General features: G+C 46.8%; 1 protein-coding gene across 1 annotated transcript; it reads left to right on the top strand.

The window, feature by feature from the left end:
- The first annotated feature begins 1,119 nt into the window (after positions 1 to 1,119).
- Positions 1,120 to 18,165, top strand: ARL8B (ARF like GTPase 8B). Its single transcript, XM_005521962.3, has 7 exons — positions 1,120 to 1,317; positions 9,777 to 9,857; positions 10,450 to 10,523; positions 10,922 to 11,015; positions 11,618 to 11,685; positions 11,916 to 11,986; positions 13,379 to 18,165. Exons 1-7 carry the CDS (start codon positions 1,195 to 1,197, stop codon positions 13,426 to 13,428), a joined length of 561 nt encoding a protein of 186 aa, XP_005522019.1. The 5' UTR covers positions 1,120 to 1,194; the 3' UTR covers positions 13,429 to 18,165.
- Positions 18,166 to 18,715: the final 550 nt, after the last annotated feature.

An 18,715-nucleotide genomic window follows, 5' to 3' on the forward strand; every position in this document is an offset into this window, starting at 1 on the left:
TGACCTCAACTAAGTTGTGATAAATGCACCTAATGAAGCAGTTTGGTCAGTGTTATTTACTTATAGTTTATTTGGCTCAAGTGGAAAGTCAGTTTATCAAAGTCCCTGCAAAAGACAGGAACTCTGGAGAACATCTGGTTATGTGAGGGTAACTGGGAATAATGAGGTGAAGTGCTCTGTCCCTTTGGTTTTGGAAGTTCTATGAGCATGCACAAAGTTTTATATATCACTTGCTTAAAATGTGCTTGGGCTAACTGGAAATATTACAGTGTGTGTTTTTTAATCCTTATTCCTCTGCAAGCTGGAATTGGATTTGTGGGTGGCCCTGAGGGGCCCTCACAGCAGCGCCATGATGGCACCTGAGGGGTGTGGGCTGGCACCCCTTCACCACCTCCCCACCACGGCAGGCAAGGATGGGAGGACATAGACTGGATCAGGGTCAGCTTTGACATCAAGAGGAATTTCTTCATGGAAAGGATGGTCAGGCGTTGGAAGGAGCTGCCCAGGATGGAAGTGGAGTCCCCATCCCTGGAGGTGTCCGAGGAACAACTGGACATGGTGACAAAATCGGGGTGACAAGGTGGTCTTGGGTCATAAATTGGACTCAATGACCTTGGGGATCTTCCCCAACCTAATGGAGCCTGTGGTGGAGAGGGCAGGGCAGAGCCTGTTCCATGGCGGCTCAGGGGTGTCACACCTCTCCTCACCGCACCCAACATGGCGGCTCAGGGGTGTCACACCTCTCCTCACCGCACCCAACATGGCGGCTCAGGGGTGTCGCACCTCTCCTCACCGCACCCAACATGGCGGCTCAGGGGTGTCACACCTCTCCTCACCGCACCCAACATGGCGGCTCAGGGGTGTCACACCTCTCCTCACCGCACCCAACATGGCGGCCCCGCCCCGCCCTCTCCCGCCGCGGGTCCTCCCGCCGCCAGGGGGCGCTGCGGGGCGGGGCGGGGCCGGCCGGCCCGGGTGACCGCGGCGTCACGTGGCGGCGGGGGGGGGGGGCGGGCCCGGACGAGCGCGGGTGTCCCGGAGCGGCCGAGAGCAGCGCCCGGCACAGCCCAGCCCGGTACAGCCCGGCACAGCCCGGCCCGCAGCGTCCCGGCCCGCCGGAGCCATCGCCCGGCCCAACCCGCAGCGCCCCCGGCCCGGCCCGCAGCGCCCCCGGCCCGCCCGCCCGCCGCCACCATGCTGGCGCTGCTGTCCCGACTGCTCGACTGGTTCCGCTCGCTCTTCTGGAAGGAGGAGATGGAGCTGACCCTGGTGGGGCTGCAGTACTCGGGCAAGACCACCTTCGTCAACGTCATCGCGGTGAGCGGGGCGGCGGGCGGGGGCTGGCAGCGGCCTGAGCCCGGCCCGGGGCCGCGGGGCTGGAGCGGGGCCGGCGGGCCGGGCCGCGGGGAGCGGCGTGTGAGGAGCCCTCGCTGGGTGGGATGGCTGAGCCCTGGCGGCTGCCCTGCCTCCCTGCACCTCTGTGTGCTGGTGGGACCCGCGGGGACGCTGATCCCACAGCGGGGCACGGCCCCACAGCGGGCTCTGAAGGCGCCTTTCAGTCGGGGTGTCGGTGTGGCGGGGCTCGTGTTAGCAGGTGTGGAGATAACATTGTGTGTCTTCAGCTGCCGCCTCCTTTCGACTGTTTTTAAGTAGTCCTAAATCATTTAAGTGTCAGCACCCACTCACGGTTCTCCTCTCAAATATATGCTTATCGATTGCCGAAACCCATATCAAATAATCTCCTTTCTCTTAAGGTGCAACTTACCTAAGAAGTGCAGCTCACAAGCACAAGCCCATCAGCAGCAAACTGCTGCACTTGGGCCTGCTGATCTGGTGATGTGCCTGGAGCAGGTAAAGGAAGGGTGTGGGAATACTCCTACACGAAGCTTTTCCATTGTTGAACGAGATAAAGAGTGGCTTTGCCTAAATGGCGTGTTCAGCTTCATCAGTGTCCTGCTCTGCTGATGTATGTGGTGGAAAACATTCCAGGAGACAAGCTGAACTTCGGGAGCTCCTGAAATGGGCAGCCAGGTTTTTCAGGGAGCGTGAGTGACCTGAGTGCAGTGCACCTAGAATGAGAAGGCTGGTGTCTCTAGCTTTAGAGTGAGCATACCTTCAGCTTGTCTTTTGATTTTTGAGGCTGTGTCCTTAACCACATGGAGTAATTGTGAGAATGCATTTATTTAAGTGCCAGTTGAATGACTTACTGGCTGGGAAAAGGACTTTTGTTCTCTTGCAGTTATGCATCATCCTTGCACACTGACAAACACCCTGGCAAAACATAACCAAGCCCCTGTGTAGCTCAGGTGTGAGCACTCAGTGGGCTTCCTGATAATCATGGAAAATGGGTTACTTCATGAAAGGTAACTTCTCTGACTAGTTGTTAGCTGAAAGTTGCTGGAGTAACCCAGGAATGCCATGAGCCTTTTCTTTCACACTCTGCCTATACATGTGGGCTTGGATTTGTAGAACTGGAGGTCTGAGATTGTTGAACAGCTTCAATCTGTGGCTGCTGAACTGATACTGCTTGGAGTGTTTCTGCAGCTGGGGGCTCTCTGCAGGCTTTTCATCCTCTGGAGTCCTCCTGATGATGGCACTTGACAAAAAAATGCATCTGAATAGCAGCAGCAGCACGTGTTTTGGGAGTTACCTGTGAAACTCACTGCAGGTGTGTGCAGCAGTCAGAGCTGTAGGAACTGCACATCAGTTGAGTCCATCTAAGTTTTCTCCAGTGGGAGAAGTTTCCCTAAGTAAAGCTGGAGTCTGTTTCCAGCCTCCTCTGCGGGGGTTGAATCTTGCAAGGTTTCAACCACATGTTAGGATCACACCCAGGCATTTATCTGAGTGAGTGCCATTCAAAGAGCCTTGCAAAACCCCGGGAAGGAGGAAGCTGTTGAGCGTGCTGACACAGCCTCCTTAGCTGGTTTAGTTTGGAAGCATCAGGTCACATTTCTGAAGTTTTTAATTAGGAAATCTAGTGAGTCTTTACACAAAAAAAACAGAGGGAGGGGGTTTCCTCAGGTTTGTATTATTGGTTTAAACGAAATAATAGCATAACCTTCAGTTACCAGTGCAAAATCTCTTTTTAGAGAAGCGCAGTCCATGGCATGCAGAGCTGATTTCTTATTTGCTTCCTTGACTGATTTTAGTTCAGAGCCTGCATTTGGGAATGAGTGCAGGAAAAGAACAACGGCTCTCTGCAGGCCAGTTAATGGTTTGGGTGGATGGGACTGTTGGGATTCCTCAAAACTGAAATGAAAGGAATGACACAGCAAGATGTCCTGTAGGATGGCTCTAAAAGCTGGAGTGCACACCAGGAACTTGGTGTGGCTTAGAAGGTTGTGTGCTGCTTAACTAAGAGCTGTGGCCAGTCTCGACAACAGTGAGTTTAATCCAATATAAATCTCTAATGTAATCTCTAGCCATCAAGTCAGGAACTAGAGGGAAAACTCAACCAATCGCATAGGGAAGCTTGGTACAAGGCCTGACTGCTGCTGAAGTGGACAGGCCACGAGAGGCAGACAGTCCAGTTCTAGAATAATCCTCTTCTAGATTGGTAGCGGGTTTTGACCACGTTTATTCCTCCAGTGTAAACAAACACTTGATTTGTAATCAGACTAAACAAGGGCCTGGAGAGTCAGAGGACAAGAGGGAATGGCTTTGAACTGAGAGGTGGAGAGGTTAGATTAGATATTAGGGATAAATCCTTCCCTGTGGGGGTGGTGAGGCCCTGGCACAGGTGCTCAGAGAAGCTGTGGCTGCCCCATCCCTGGAAGTGTCCAAGGCAGCTTGGACAGGGCTTGGAGCGGCCTGGGACAGTGGAAGGTGTCCCTGCCTATAACAGGAGGTGGCACTGGATGGTCTTGAATGTCCCTTCAAACCCAAACCCTCCTGTGATTGCTTTCATTAGAAGGTTTAAAACCCAACGTTAGCAGTGAAATCTCGTTAGAGCTGGATTCAGCTAATGCAGCTTCTGCTTTTCTAAGGCTCCGCATTAGTCACTGTCTCTAATTAGATATTAAGCATAAGTTTTCCATGTGCATGAGTAAACTTGCTCACAAGGGAGGATATCATTTCTTCCTGGTCCTAATTTCCCTAATGTGGATAGCCTGTGGCTCTTATTCAGAGAAACTGCATGTCATCCCGGGATCGCATCTGGAGCAGTCACCTCCTGATCCGAGCCCTGGAAATGCCCATTATTTACAGACTGTGCAGGATCCTGTGCTGTTTGCAGCTTGTGGCCATTCCTGGCCTTCCCTCAGGCTGGCAGCTGGAGCTGGGAGCCGTGGCCGTGCTGCTGTGGGGAGCACGAGAGGCAAGGGGGCTGCTCCAGCCGCGTGATGCAACTGAAACACGACTCAAGTAAACTGAGCCTGCTCCCGGCCCCGCAGGTGCTGCTGGAGAATGGGGCACTCCTGCAGCCTCAGCCTCTCTCGTGGAACAGTGGCATGTCCTGGGCTTTCTGTACAAGTTTTGCTTCGTTCCTGGTAGGTTGATCCTTGATCCAGGAGTTTGGCCCTGCAACACTGAAGCTCATTAGCCTGACAGCCAGCGGACTTCTGGAGTGGGAGGAAGTTGGACTTTTCTGATACAGTTACCAGATTCAAGAGCTAAACTCAACTTGTTTGTGGGAAAAGGGTAAATAAGGTCCCTTTTTAGGATTTGTGTCAGAGCCTGAATTTGTTCGGGTTTTTTAACTTTGGACTATCTGGCAAGTGTTGGAATGAGACTGTAGTTTCTAGAGAGAGGCAATTCCTGAAGTGCCTCTCAACAAAGGATTCGTTTGGCCAGCTGGGAGCTGCAACTTCCTTCTGTTCTTGTGACTGTTATAAGTAACTTTGACTTGAAGAAGCCACACCACAGAAGTGCAGGAAAATATTGCTCTAAAGAGTTCCAGTGCTGCTTTAATGCCTTTTGAACCACCCAAGTAGGCCATAAATCTTGAGTGTTGTCACTTCATACGTGGCTAAGGGTGAAGGGTGATAAAATCTGAAGTGTTTCTTAATGGCAGAAGTCTCTTGAAATGCATTGCATCAGTTCATTAGCTAATAAAGCTCCTAGGAGGTGACTCGGACCCTTTCATTGCTTGCTGTACCCTAAGGTGGGTTAAAGCAGGTGACTGAAATCAGAGTCTGCTTTTTCCATCTTGATGCTGAGTTCCTGTAGGGCACTTTGTAAGCAATGGCAGAGCTTTAAGTGGTAAAATCTGGATAAGGACACTTTCTTCACTATCAGAAGCATGAAACGTCCTGAGCTCTTGTATGACTGACTTCTAGACAGACATATGCCTTCTTTATGGTAGATATTTGCTAAGCAGTTCATGTCCTTTTAAATATTCAATTAAAGTCAGGGCTGGGGAATTAAAAATGCCTTTCTTCGTCACATACCACTGTTTTGGTTTCTGCAGCAATCATTCCTGGTAGTGTTGTTGGGATGCATTCCAGGGATTGAAGCTTCTAATCTGGAGTTCAGGCTTCTGATCATGATCACAAGTAGCTGGAACACTGAAGTATATCCTAAAGAAGGAAGCTGGACTGCTTGGAGAGTTGATTTGTCCATTTATGATGCACTACTTGGTTAAGGCTATGAGTGTTGCAGAGGAGGCTTAGTGTAGGGGTAGCTTGATATAATGCTAAAATTGCACTGCTTTTTAAATATTTTTTTTAAGAAGACATTTTGGAGACATGCAGCATTTTTTCTTAGTGGGAAAAGGAAGAAATTTTTAGAGATGAGCAGCTGGGTTTGATGTAATACTCTGGTTCAGGTGGATTGGGAGTGTCCTGGCTGGATTCCATACTCCAATGGTGTTGTCTCCTAGTTGGTTAAGCTTGTTTGTGATCTCATCTAGCTGGATGAAAAGTATTATGATTAAAGATAAAGCAATCTTTGCTGTGTAATAATGAAGTCTGTATGAAGAAATTGGTCCTATAACAGTAGTGAATCACATCAGCTTTATGAGATGCAAACTAAAGGCTGCCCTGACCTTCTCTGATGACACCAAGAATGTTCTTGTGCAGGCTGTGGAATCAAAATCAAGCTGCTTAGGGGGCTGACAGTCTGGTAAGAGTTGTTCCAGGCCAGGCTGGACAAGGCTTGGAGCAATCTGGTGTAGTGGAAGGTGCCCTGCCCATGGCAGGAGGTGGAACTGGATGGGCTTTGAGGTTCCTCCCAATTAAAACCACTCTACCATTCCGTAACTCCCTGGAATCTGAGTTTCTGGCTGTAGCTTATGGTTATGGAGAGACAGATGAAGAAACCCAAATGTGGTTTTGCTTGGTTTACTTTTTTTTGACTCCAGACAGCTGGAAATGGTAGGTTTAATAAGGTTGTTGTAATATTAGTTAAATTATGAAAGGGATTAAACTTGCATCCTTTGTACACTTCTGGAATGTCAGGGGATTAAACACTTGTCCTAAGTTTTCCTCTGGGAGATGAACTATACCTGTAGGTGGCTTGTCAGAAATGCTGCAGTCTGTGATTTGGTGCTGCTGCTGATACAAGGTGAGCTGAACCCAAACTGATCCCAAACTGATGGAATAAAGTCCCTTAGTTCAGTCTGGATGCAGTTTCACTGCTCTGAATAATCCTTATCCAACATAAGTACTCATCTGGGTAAGTGGGTTCATGCTGCACTAAAATCTCATGTTTGGGTTCTCCAGGAGCTTTGAAGGGAGCATCTCTTAAAGCTGAAGGCTGAAGGATTAGTCCTGTGGGTTCTGTGTGCATGTGGCCTCTGAAACTGGATTTGTTTAGTCTCCCTGTCCCTTATCTCCTACACGGGTTGGAGTTAGCTTTGTTTGGTGACCTTCAGTTTGTGCTGCTGCTGTTTGGTCTGGGTGGCCTCGGGGCTGAGGCTTCCATCAGAATCCCTGCTGGAACAGGTCCTGCCCTTCCAGGAGCCCTGCAGGGAGTTCAGGGTCTGCTCGTGGGCTGGGCACCAGTGCTGAAAACAGCATTGCTGGGTTTGTCAGCAGCTACTCCTGCTGTCCTTGGTCAGTGTTTGAGCAGTGCTGCTGTGTGTGACAACAGCCAAAGGCTTCCCATCGGGAATTGGAAATATTGCTGTGCCTATCAAACTTGTTTTAAGGCTGGGGTTTTAGAAGGAGAAAGAATCTTATTGTGAGCACGCAGTGATAGCACCGAGTACTCTGCTCTGGGAGGGAAGGCTGATTCAAATGAAATGACTGCTGGTAGAAGTGTTTTCCTTCGAGTAGCTTTTGCATATGAATACTCTAAGTTGAAGCTGAATTCCTGGCTTTTTTCCTCTGTGGAGGTAGTAAACAAAAGCCCTCTAAATTCTGAGTTTGGAGAACTGTTTCTGGGCCAAGACAGTTGAATGTGGTAGCAGAATCCATCAAAGGAGATCACTGTCTGCTGCTAAAATCCTTTACAATAGTTTTGACCAATTTTTGACCTGTCTTAAAAGAGAAGGTGACTGCCAATAGCCTTCCTTTCCAGTCCACTGCCTGTGAGCAGAGGAACACCCACACTCACATCAGGGGAAGGTCTTTCAAATGAAGACTTGAGCTGACCCAGATGTTCATGGCAGCTCTGGATTGTCCCTGTGCAAAGCAGAGAACAGGCAGCTGAAACTCAACTGAGTGAGTGCAGTTTTAAGGTTTTGAGGTTTTTAAGCAAGACAAAACAAGTTTGGGGATGTGCAGCGTGGGTAGTGAGCACTTGGGAAGGAATAAGATACAGCAGCTTTCCTGAAGATTCTGTACAAGTTTCCTGTGGTGGGTCACAGTAATTTCAACATTACATTAAAGATGTGGCAAATGAAGTGCTGCTCCAATCTGCAGGAATCTGTATCCTAAAAGAGCAGTGGGAGAACATGAAATTGGTACTGAACACGGTGCAATTAGTGGGATGACTGGCACAGTGAGTGCTGCAAGGGAGGGCTGTAAACTCCTCACAGGGAAGGGCAGGGAGTGTTTGGACAGCTTGATGAGGGTCATGATAAGGTTGTTTTATGGGGAAGAATCAGGGGGAAGGCCAACAGAACAGATATCCTGGTGGGAATCACTTCTAGACCACCCAGCCCAGGCTGGAGAGGCATCAAAATCTTCCTTAAGCTGCTGGGAGAAGTCTCATCATGGCTAGGCCTTGTTCTCATGGGGGGACCTCAGCTTCCCACATGTCTGCTGGAAATAAACCCAGCAGGGAGGTGATGAGTCCAGGAGGTTCCTGGAACGTGTGTTCCTATTGATAAGAACAGCTCTCGAGAGAAGGATCTGGAAGGATCTGAGTGGGAATAGTTGGCAGCATCTGGGGTAAGGCTCAGCAGCACAGAGATGGAGGCTCAGGGAGTGCTTGGGAGACGCTGGGATAGGAGCTGTGGGTGTGGGGTGTGATTGTGGAGGCAGGAATGTGGAGGCAGGAATGCTGTGGTGCTTGAACAACGTGGCAAGTGACCCTTCAGAGGCAAGATTGGTTTGAGGAGCTGAACTGAGCTGCCCCAGCTGTGGCAGCACAGCTGACCATCAGCTCTGAGCTGTGCTGATTGCTCTGGCCACAATGGGCAGCTCAGGCCCTGGCATTTTGGGCAGGAATGGGAAGTTCCTGGACTGGCATTCCCATTTGGCACCCACCCTGCTCTTAGAAGGGGTAGAGTGGCTTCTGAAGCCATGCTGCAGGGTCTGACCCAAGCTCCTCGTGCAGCCCTGGTCCTGCTGGCCACACTGCTCCTGACACAAGCCACAAGCTGTTTGCCTTCATGGCTACCTGGTCAGGCTTAGCTGCTCGTTGCAGTCAGGCCCTAACTCTGGGGTGGTGTGTCTGCTTCAGAGATCCCAAAAAGCTTTGAGCCCACAGGAACTTCTCTGGGCAGTGTCAGGAGAGAGGTGCAGACTTTGCTGCTGTGATACCAAATCCTAATTAAACAAATGAATGCTTTGGGATCAACTCTGATTTTTCCAAATGTGCTTGACTGTCTGGTTCTATTACACATAATGGATGTAGTGAGCTTCATAATGGCCACTGTGGCTGATTCACCTTCTGCCAAACAGCCAAGGGAGAAATCTGTAGTAGTGTTGAAAACTCTTGTTCTGGCTGCAGGAGATGTTTGGGAACTTGGCTCTCAAGCTGCTGCAGATGGAAGTGTTACAGACAGTAAAACATCTGCCACTGGAGAGGCTCTCCAGTGCAGTGCTGTTTGCAGCAGTTCTGTCCCAGCTGGGGGTGATGCTGAATGTCTGCTGGAAGCGGGCTGGGATTCTCTGGAGCTGCGTTTGCACTGCTGGACACGCTGGACACTGCGGCCTGGCAGGGAGCTGACCTGTCAGGTTCTTCCACTTCACAGCCTTTAACGCTCCTCAGGGAGTCACCCCGTACCTGTGGGCTGGAGTGGTTTATTACTGCTACTGCTGGCCAGAGAGCAGCTTGCATCAGAGGGAACCCTTCTGGATATTTCCAGCTCCCAGGTAACTGGGAGATCCTGGCATGCAGGCCTTGGCTCCAGCAGAAGTAGGTGAATGGCTCTTTTCCTCCCCTTGCCCTGGCTGTCCAGCTGTTAAGCTGTGCAAAGCACTTTCCCAGGTGACTTTTCTCCCCTGGCTGCCTCAAGGCTTGAAAAATTATTTCAGTGCTTGTAAGAAATGAGGTGTCCAACTTCACGCAAGCTCCAGTACACATGGATTTAACACCCATAACTTCTTGGCCGTAAAACCTTCAGCTGGAAGGCAAATGGTTAGAAAAAGCTTGTGATATTTTACTATGTAAACCACTTGTGTCAGATAAGCACTAAATTTAGCTTTCTCTCCTTTTTTTTTTCCCAGTCAGGTCAATTCAGTGAAGATATGATTCCTACTGTGGGCTTCAACATGAGGAAAGTTACAAAGGGTAATGTTACAATAAAGGTATGTTGCCATTGTTGACTGTTTTCTTTAGCTTCTAGTTTGAAATTCACGTGTTTGCTCTGTTTTGCTTCCAGCCTTGAGGCAAATATAGAAAACTGAAGAGGCTCAGCTAAATCTGTTGAGTAGTTTAAGGAGACATTTATGTTTATTTATGGAGCTTCTGAAATGAGAATCTGTGTGTGATTCCCAGGTTCGTGGACTAGTTAAAGCACTGTTTTGATAATACTGTCTGGCTTCAATCTGAGTGTTTGAGGCCCAGGGATGCTGCTTTCCTTCTCAGGTTGTTTTACTGAAGGTTTACATCAAAAGCAAAGCTTTAAGTGAATACGTTGTATTTTCTTGTGTACCTCAGTGTGTAACTTTATACACAGGATGTTCTTGCGTCTGGTGTGAGATGCTCCAGTTTACATCTCCTGCTGTTGGGCCCTAAGCTCTGAGCAGCTGTGCAAGGGATTATTCCTGTTTTAACACGGGAGACGTCAAGCAGCTGCTTAAGGAGAAAGGAAAAACTGTTGTGATTTCTTGTCTTATCTTTGCCTGACATGTTTAAACACAGTGCATGGCTAAATTGTCTTTCTCCCCTTCCCTTAAGATTTGGGATATAGGAGGGCAGCCCCGATTCCGAAGCATGTGGGAGCGATATTGCAGAGGAGTTAATGCTATTGTGTAAGTGTCCTTCCTTCAGCTCTGCTTCCTTCACATGTGCTTCTCTTCTCTGGGAGCCTTCCTAACACTGCATGCCTGACTCTGTACTTCTCCTTGTGATTCTGAACCTGCACTGCAACCACACTGACCTTTTTCACCCTTAAGTTCAGGGCTCAGGATGGGTTATTTTATCAGTGTCTGATCTGGGGTACTGACTCCTCCCTGTCTGAACTGGGTGGCAGTGCTAACTCAAAGCATCTTCCTTCTACTCTGCTCTTGCAGAATTCTTTTCAAAAGAACTAAATTCTTTGCTAAGAAGTCCTAGCTTTGTTGAAAGCCTTGTTGAATGTGCTCAAGGAAAGAGTGATGTTTCTGCAGGAGCTCAGTGTCACTGACCTAACCTGAAATTCTCTTTAAAGCTACATGGTAGATGCTGCAGATCGTGAAAAAATAGAAGCCTCTCGAAATGAGCTGCACAACCTTCTAGATAAGCCCCAGTTACAAGGAATCCCTGTAAGTAACATCACCTTAAACACCATTAAATGTCTCTGAGGAATGTGCATCACTTGAGCAACTCTGAAGTCTGCCTTGAACTCTGAATTGTAAGGCCCAACCTTACTGGTCAGTGTAAGCATGAACAATATCTGCCCCTGGTGCCATAAACCGGGTTTTGACCTTCAGTGGTGTTATTTCATTCAGTGCTCACAAAACATAATAAATACAATTGAAACAGTAGTTCAGAGCATTCCACAGGATGAGTCTGTGCTATTGACTAAAGGTTAGCCACAGTGTAGTACAGAAGTGTAGAGTAAGTTTGGGGGATCTCAGATGAGTGTGCTGCATATGTTCTCAGATTTTTCAGCTGATGTATTCCCTTGCTTGCTCCTGGCACAGAGCAGTTTATTTGTACCCCCTCTTTTGCTGTGACTAGGTCAGTCTTTCTTGATCTGATTTAACAGTGAATATCTCATTCCATTAGATTTAATAGGCAGATGCAGACTGCTCATAAGACTCCCTTGAAGTTTGTTTGGTTTCTGGTTTTGGTTGGGGTTTTTTTCTGTTTGTTTGGGGTTTTTTTAAGCAAGGCCACAACCATTTCCTTCTCTGGATTTCAGGTTCTAGTACTTGGAAATAAGAGAGACCTTCCTAATGCTTTGGATGAGAAACAGCTAATTGAAAAGATGTAAGTCTAACCCTTGCTAAGAAACATTTCTCTTACTCAATAAATTCATGTACATAGGACTGTTATTAGATCAGGAAGCTCACATTTATGAGTGGAAAACCCAGCAACAGCAGGTAACTGAATATTGTACAGAACAAGTTTTGTGGGGAAGGGGAAGAGGAACAGTTCACATTGTCAGTAAGAGTCCATGTGTCAGTGAAATGTGTGCTGAAATCTTCTCTCTTTCCTAGGAACCTTGCTGCTATTCAGGACAGAGAAATCTGCTGCTACTCAATTTCTTGCAAAGAGAAAGATAATATAGGTAACTATTATCCCAAAACACTGAGAATTATGAAGTGCTGTCAGAGGATGGACTGGGGGGATTGTAGCTTCACAAACTTCCTGTCTTCAGGAAACCAGGAACAAATCAAAGACCAATGCACGAGTGCACTGGTTAAATTCAGCGTAACTCCTGATGGTGGTGAGGAAGCCTGACTGGTGTTAAAGTTTTAGGGGTTGTAGTTACCAAAAGACGCCAGTCCCTTTGAAATCTGCTCCTTTCTTCAGTCAGTTTGCAGGAAAGAGCTGACCAGTCCATTAACTTGGCCTAAATGATTTTATACTTCTGTCAAGTGCTCTCACCTCTGCCTCACTTGGTGAGGATGCCAAGTACTTGCAGCAAGTTTTTCCTCAAGTCATTCCCTTGAAATAATCACCTTCCCTTGCTGTGTTATCAGAGCAGTTTGTGTTGTGGCATCTGCCAGTCCCCATTCTCTGCAGGCAAACAGTGCCTTTTTCTGGCACAGACATCAAATGCTGTAGAACTTGTGGAGTTCAAAGCAGAAACAATGTCCTGTGTAATTTCTGATATTTGCCATAAGCTTTGTGAGTAAACTGAGTCATCTCAGCTGAGTAAAAACAGAATTTTAACAGCACTTTACAACCTTTTCCTGATGCCTTCCATGGTTGCCATGGGATTGACACTGGTGCATTGCCAGGGTAACAGGAGTTTGCTGATGAAGAAACTTCAGGGTGATGCTCCCAGAAGAAGCTCTAAAGGACACCTGGATGCCTTTATAGGAAAAAAAAAGCTTCTTTCTAGGAAAACTGAACAGTCTGTGGATCAGTTGTTGCTTCCAAGAAGCCCCTGTCACCTTAGCATCAGTTAAAGGTTCAGACACGATGGATGGAAGCAGAGACTCCTTTCTGTGGAGATCCACACAACGCTCCCAGCTCAGCTGAGCATCACTGAGGCTGTGGGGAGGGGAGCCAGGGCCTTTCCCTTCCTTAGGAGAGCCTCTTCAGGCAGGGAGGAGCACAATGCCTTGTACCACAGGGCTAAACCAGCTTTGTTCTCATTAGGGGAGGAGCTGCAGACTGGCTGAATAGAGCAGTGCTGATCTAAAACTAATTATGGGAGCCATAGTGAAATGTCCTATGAAGGAATGTATTTTTGCTAGAGATGGACAGAACTGAGGAGCCAGGATGTGTGGGGCAGTGCCTGTCATTGTTACCTAAAGGATGCTGGGCAGTTACAGGATCAAAGCATGGGCAGCAAGCATCCTAAAACATTCTGTTCATCTGCCCTGGGCCATCCTCTAGAGAAGGGCTTGGATATTCCTGTCCTGTGTTTGGGACGCTGGAATACCAAAGCCTTGCCACTTGTACCAACACAGACACTTGCATGTGGAACTTCTCTTCTCTCTCCCTGTAGATATCACGCTTCAGTGGCTTATTCAGCATTCAAAATCTAGAAGAAGCTGAAGTCTTCCTGGAATCTCCAGTACCAGTTGGCCATAATCTCAATTGTCCACTTCCCTCCATAATGAGATACTACCCAAAAATCCTGTATCAAGAATCTGCCTTTCACGGTTCATTTCTCATGTGCACTGCTGAAGACTTGTATTCCTATTCTGTCACGAAACAACTAGAGTTGTCATGATAAAGTCAGCACAAATATTTATTTTACAACCATCTGTGGTGGGAGGGCTGTGGGGGGGCTTTTTAAAAGAATATCTCTACCATGTTAACTACGATGGTACACTCTGTTCTGGTTTTTCAGGGCCAGGTTTTTATATGATTTTCAGCAAGTGTTTTATTTCTAGTGTTTAGTGGCTTGAAGATGCTGATGCTTGACAGCATTAAGATTCTGTAAGATGCCACATACAGTAGTTAGAAAACATTTAAGCGTGAGTTGTGGGATACTGATTGGTCTCACAAATGCATGTGATGTGTGTATGTAAGCAGAGAAATGGAAACTGTTTGCAGAGGGGAGCACAAGGCATAGATCAGCATCACTAATCTACAGCTGAGATCCTGTCACTTGAAAAAGAAAACTCACTTGGTGAATTAGGAAAGTCATCTGTTTCAAATCATTCTGTTGCTTCCGTTTAACATTTATGTGGGGGATGGGAATGGACTGTTCTGTCAGACTTTCAAAAATTGGAGTATTCCAGCATGAAAACAAATGGCTAGGAACTTCAGGCTTCGTTCAAATACATTTTTCTATCTCCAGATACTCGTGGTCTCTCTCTGAAACCAGAACACGCATTCTGAGCAGCTGCATGACACCCAATTTACTGATGCTCTTGTATCGAGGCAGTTGTTGACCTTTAGCACAATCTGTGTGTAACTGTCAGTGTCTCTCCTGCTCCTGCAATGGCTGGGCACAGTTTCACCTGGTGCTACAGAATACCTGGGCTATTGTGACAACTCTAGACCCGCCTGCTTTCTCCATGTAACCATGTGCAAAGCCTGTCAGATGCAATGAAATGTTTTGCTGTGTCAAAGCACAAGAGAGCCAATGAATTGATCCTGTCTCTTGACTAGCTCCTGCAGCTTAGGGAAGTGTGTATAAACTCAAGATTATAATGTTTCCGTAGCTCTACTTTCTCAGTGACTTCAGCATATTTAAAGGGACAGCTTTGTTAAGACTGGTTTGTTCATCCAGCAGTGTCAGTGTAGCTACTCGTGTGTGCAGATCCATGGTGCAGCTGCTTGTGTTGCCTCACACTGTGTGTGATTCCTCACCTCCATGTGGTTTGCATCCCGTGGGAGCCTCGGGCTGGGAGCAGCGTTCAGTGCCCTCGGTTCTGACAAGCCAGTGTTAATGCAGACTGCCATGGCCTTACTGTCGTGTCCCAGCTCTGGCACTGCTGCACAGACACTACACGCTGCCTGCCTTCAGTCTGAAGTTGCATTTTAACTTTTTGTCCCCTTTCAGTTCTCTGAAGCATGATTGCAATTAATCCATACTCTGGTGCTGTAGAGGAGAGGGTGTATTAACTTGCTACTGTAGTCCTGAGTTCACCAGAACTGCTACAGTTACTTTTATTTAGCAAATTTGCTTGTGCCTATAATAAGGAAACTAAACTAGAATGTGTGAATCTTTGTGGGGGACCAGGTCACTGTTTAGTTAACTGGCCTATAGCTAAACTTGATGTGTTTGGTGTTTATCTACTTCACTGCTTTCAGCGTTTATGGCATCCAAACACTACCAATTGTTAACCTGTGCATTACTCTCTGCATGTGAACAACTTATACAATTACTGAACTTTGTAAATACGTGAATTTTTTTATTTAGGTGGATGCATATGTTGGTTTACTGCTCTTCAGCTTTATTCAATAAACTTATGTTTTGAGGGTTGTATTGACACTTAACTGCCTGACCTGAGTTGATGTGGCTGAACTCAAAATGGAATACCACAATGGGATGTCTGTCTCCTCTGCCAAAGATTACAGTGGGGGAAGAAGTATTGGTAAATACCGAGCTGATTTCTATTCTGTGATTCAACTATTCCAGTGAAATGCTTCCAAAACTACCTTTGAGGCCTGGGGCTTGCTCACCTTACCTGAGCAAGCTCAGATAGTCAGTCTGAGCAGATTTCAGGGCTTTTTTATGTGTGTGAAAAGCACTGGTCAGCTGCAGGGTCTGAAGTAGGGACAGCCTTCTGGAGCTGTTTTCAGGAGAGAAATGTATATGTCTGCAAGCTTGGTTCTTGTGTGGAGCCTAGAGTAAAACCTTTGTTTTTCTAGCACAAGTGTCAGATCTTGCAGTGCCTGATCATTCACTGCCAATTAAAGCAGAAAGATTCTTATCTTAGTGGAAAGCAAGGCTTTTGTTGACTAAGGTCTTGAACAAAATCTTTGCCATGATTTTAATCCAAAGTTTCACTGACTTCCCAAAGGTTCCCAAAGGTTTCTGCTGTCTTAATTTCTCTTAGGACACTGATTAATTTATAGGACTGTCTGTCAGCATCTTCCAATTAATGGTAAGAAATTGGATGTCTTGTTTCAGCCTTGTCTCCCTGTGAGCTTTCAAACTTGCTGAGCTGTATCAGGTTAGTTTTTAGTCCTGAGTGCAGGTCTTTGAGCATCCTTCACATGTAACTCACCTGGTGGGAAGGACTAGTGAACTGTTAAAGATTGTGTGCATATTTCTTTCGGAGTTTCCTGCATGCAGAACAAGCTCCCTGTAGTTCATAGTCAAAGTAAAATGTCTCTAGACAGAAATCTGAAAACAGTGTTAGTGCACTAAGCCTTGTCAGCCTGGTTGGTGTGATATTAGTACCAATCATTCAGTAAATTAGCTGTGGTATGAAGTGGCCCACACCTCTTCGCTTGATGTGGTATTTCAGTACCAGTTTCTGTTTCTAGGTGTAAATAGCAGGGAGAGACAGGGGCCCCCTGTAACACGTGTGTGCTCCAAAAGGTACGTTTGCAATAGTCCCCAGAATGCCCCCAGCTGGGTTTCACAGCTCTCTGGTACTGCTCTGCCACATGCCCTCGGTTACTCCTGTGGCAGGAAGGAGACCTCACAGTGGCTGTTGGATTCCAGTGCACAGGGCTGCACTTACTCTGTTTCTGGGCTTGAGTAATTTGCCAGGTACCTTTCCTTTGAAACAAGAGTAGTGGAGGAAGTGTTTCCTTCTCAACACCTTTTCAGCCTTGGACTGAAAACAATACTCATCTGGCACATTATGTCCAAGGTTAAATCTTTTCTGGCCTAATACAGGTGTGGAGTTCAGGCATTAGCAGTGGTGTTTGCTGAACTTGGATGCTGTAGCTGTGTTCTAGAAATGTAATTTCACCATGATTACTTGTCTCAGGCTCTGCAGTGAGCATGGGCAGTAAAAAGAGGCTGATTAAATTTCCCATTCTCTTCACAAAAGCTGCTTTTGGGGATGCATTTTAGTTTCATAAGTTACTGCATTTGACATCAATGGCCATAGTCCTGAAACTCCTCCGATGCAGGTCTTGGCTGTTGGCATATTAAGAAAAGCAGCTCTTGTGAAAAGGCAGACACTGAGCCCGAGAGAACTCGTGGTGGTGAGTACCTGGAAGCTGGACAGCAGTCCTACCTCTGTGACCTGGTGGGTGTGGGCATTGTGTGCTGTCCTGGGCTTTAAATCAGCTCTCAGTCCCTGGTGGCTCTGTTCTGTGCAGGTGCTCCTGCAGCAGCATTGATGAGATGAGGAAGGGCTATGGGAGAGTTTTCCTCGCAGTGTCCCTGTCCTGGTCAGCGTGGATGGAGCTCCTCCAAGTGAAGTTACAGAGAAGGGGAGTTCCCATCACCCAGGGACAGCTGAGGAGCTGAGCAGCTGCACAAAGCAGCTCTGTCCCACCACTTGGCAACAGGAAAGCTGCACAAATGTGGAGCTGTGCCATGATCTGTGGAACCAATCGTCCAGTTTCTCAACGATTTATGTTTTCTCTTTGCATCTTGATGGAAACAGGTTGGAAAGATTTTGGGTGCTGATATCAAACTGCATAATCTTCACTTTCTGGTAGAAGTAAAGGCCAAAGAAAATGCCTTAAACAGTCTCTCTATTGAATCTCAGAACGTTGTGCAGGGATCTGTAATAAGCTGAGGTATGGCTTAGCAGGATTATCAAGCTTTTAACTTCCCTGAGGTTTCCTTTGTCATGGCTGTGGCTGTGCAATGGCACGTCCTGGTTTGCTTTGTGCAGGAACTGTGCTCCCCCAGCATGCCCAGCACTGCTCCCCTGCCTTGCTCCTGCACTGACCCTGACGAGTGTGGATCCCAAAAAGGGGTGGAGAGCAGCATATTCAGCTGTTTCTAAGCTGACACAGACAGTGAATCACGTTAAAGGAGAAGCAATGTGTGAGTGCTTGAGCTTCAGGGCTTTAGTTCCCAAAACATGAGTGCAGAACAACTTGTCTCACCAGACCATGACCCTTCAGAGAGTGCTCTGCTGCTTTAGGGCTGCAGCTGCTGCATGTTCCCGTGTGTCTTGGTGAAACAGAAGGGTTTTCTCATGGCAAACACAGAATGGCACTCAGAGGGGCTTTGCACATGCTATTTAAAAGGAGATGTGAAATACTTGTTTTTATTTCCCTCACAGTGGAAGGTGGGTAAGTAGACCTTTGTGCCAGGATTAGTGCCTTTTAATTATGACATGACAGGTTTTATTCTGTTAAAGGCAACATCTATCATTGTGATAATTTTGAAGTGCTTCAATAAAGTGTTGTTGAAAACCACTTTTTTGCATATTCATCTGTAGTAGGACAGCTGTTTTTATTATTGCTAGAAATATCTAAGAGCCCTCATTACCTAATTGTGGGAAACATTTGGGTATCTTTACCTACATAACTTCATCTGGAGAGTGACTGTAAACATTGTGCTCAGTACAGGCAATTTTGAGAGGCCAGGCTCTGAAATTGCCATTTCTGAATATTTTTGTTCTGGTACTGGAAGCATTGGTTGGTCTCATTTGTGTTTCTCTCTGAAAAGCCCCATTGGGTTGATTATATTATTCAACAAACAGAGTAAATATGTCAATAGCCGAAGAAAAAGTTGTTTTGGTGTGTGAAATTTAAAGCTAAACTTGATTCTTGCAAGAGTCCCATGAGTAAGTAAACTATTAAGGTGCTTTTGTGTAATTGTGTTAACTTGGGGTGTGGATACTTATCTTTGCAACAAGGAGGAATTTTCCTCTTTTTAGAATCAGTAATGAATTCCCTTCTTGATTTGAGTAACATTTAAAAGATCCATGAATTCTGCAGACTGAGGAAGGGAACTGAAAGATTG

Source organism: Pseudopodoces humilis, chromosome 13 (assembly GCF_049639895.1).
Source record: "Pseudopodoces humilis isolate 2021_Gansu_Grassland_sample_001 chromosome 13, ASM4963989v1, whole genome shotgun sequence".
Taxonomy (NCBI): Eukaryota; Metazoa; Chordata; class Aves; order Passeriformes; family Paridae; genus Pseudopodoces; species Pseudopodoces humilis.

Coding starts and splice junctions, on each gene's coding strand:
- ARL8B (XM_005521962.3), top strand. CDS start 1,195: ATGCTGGCGCTGCTGTCCCGACTGCTCGACTGGTTCCGCTCGCTCTTC. Junction 1,318..9,776: donor CCTTCGTCAACGTCATCGCG/GTGAGCGGGGCG, acceptor TTTTTTTCCCAG/TCAGGTCAATTCAGTGAAGA. Junction 9,858..10,449: donor AGGGTAATGTTACAATAAAG/GTATGTTGCCAT, acceptor CCTTCCCTTAAG/ATTTGGGATATAGGAGGGCA.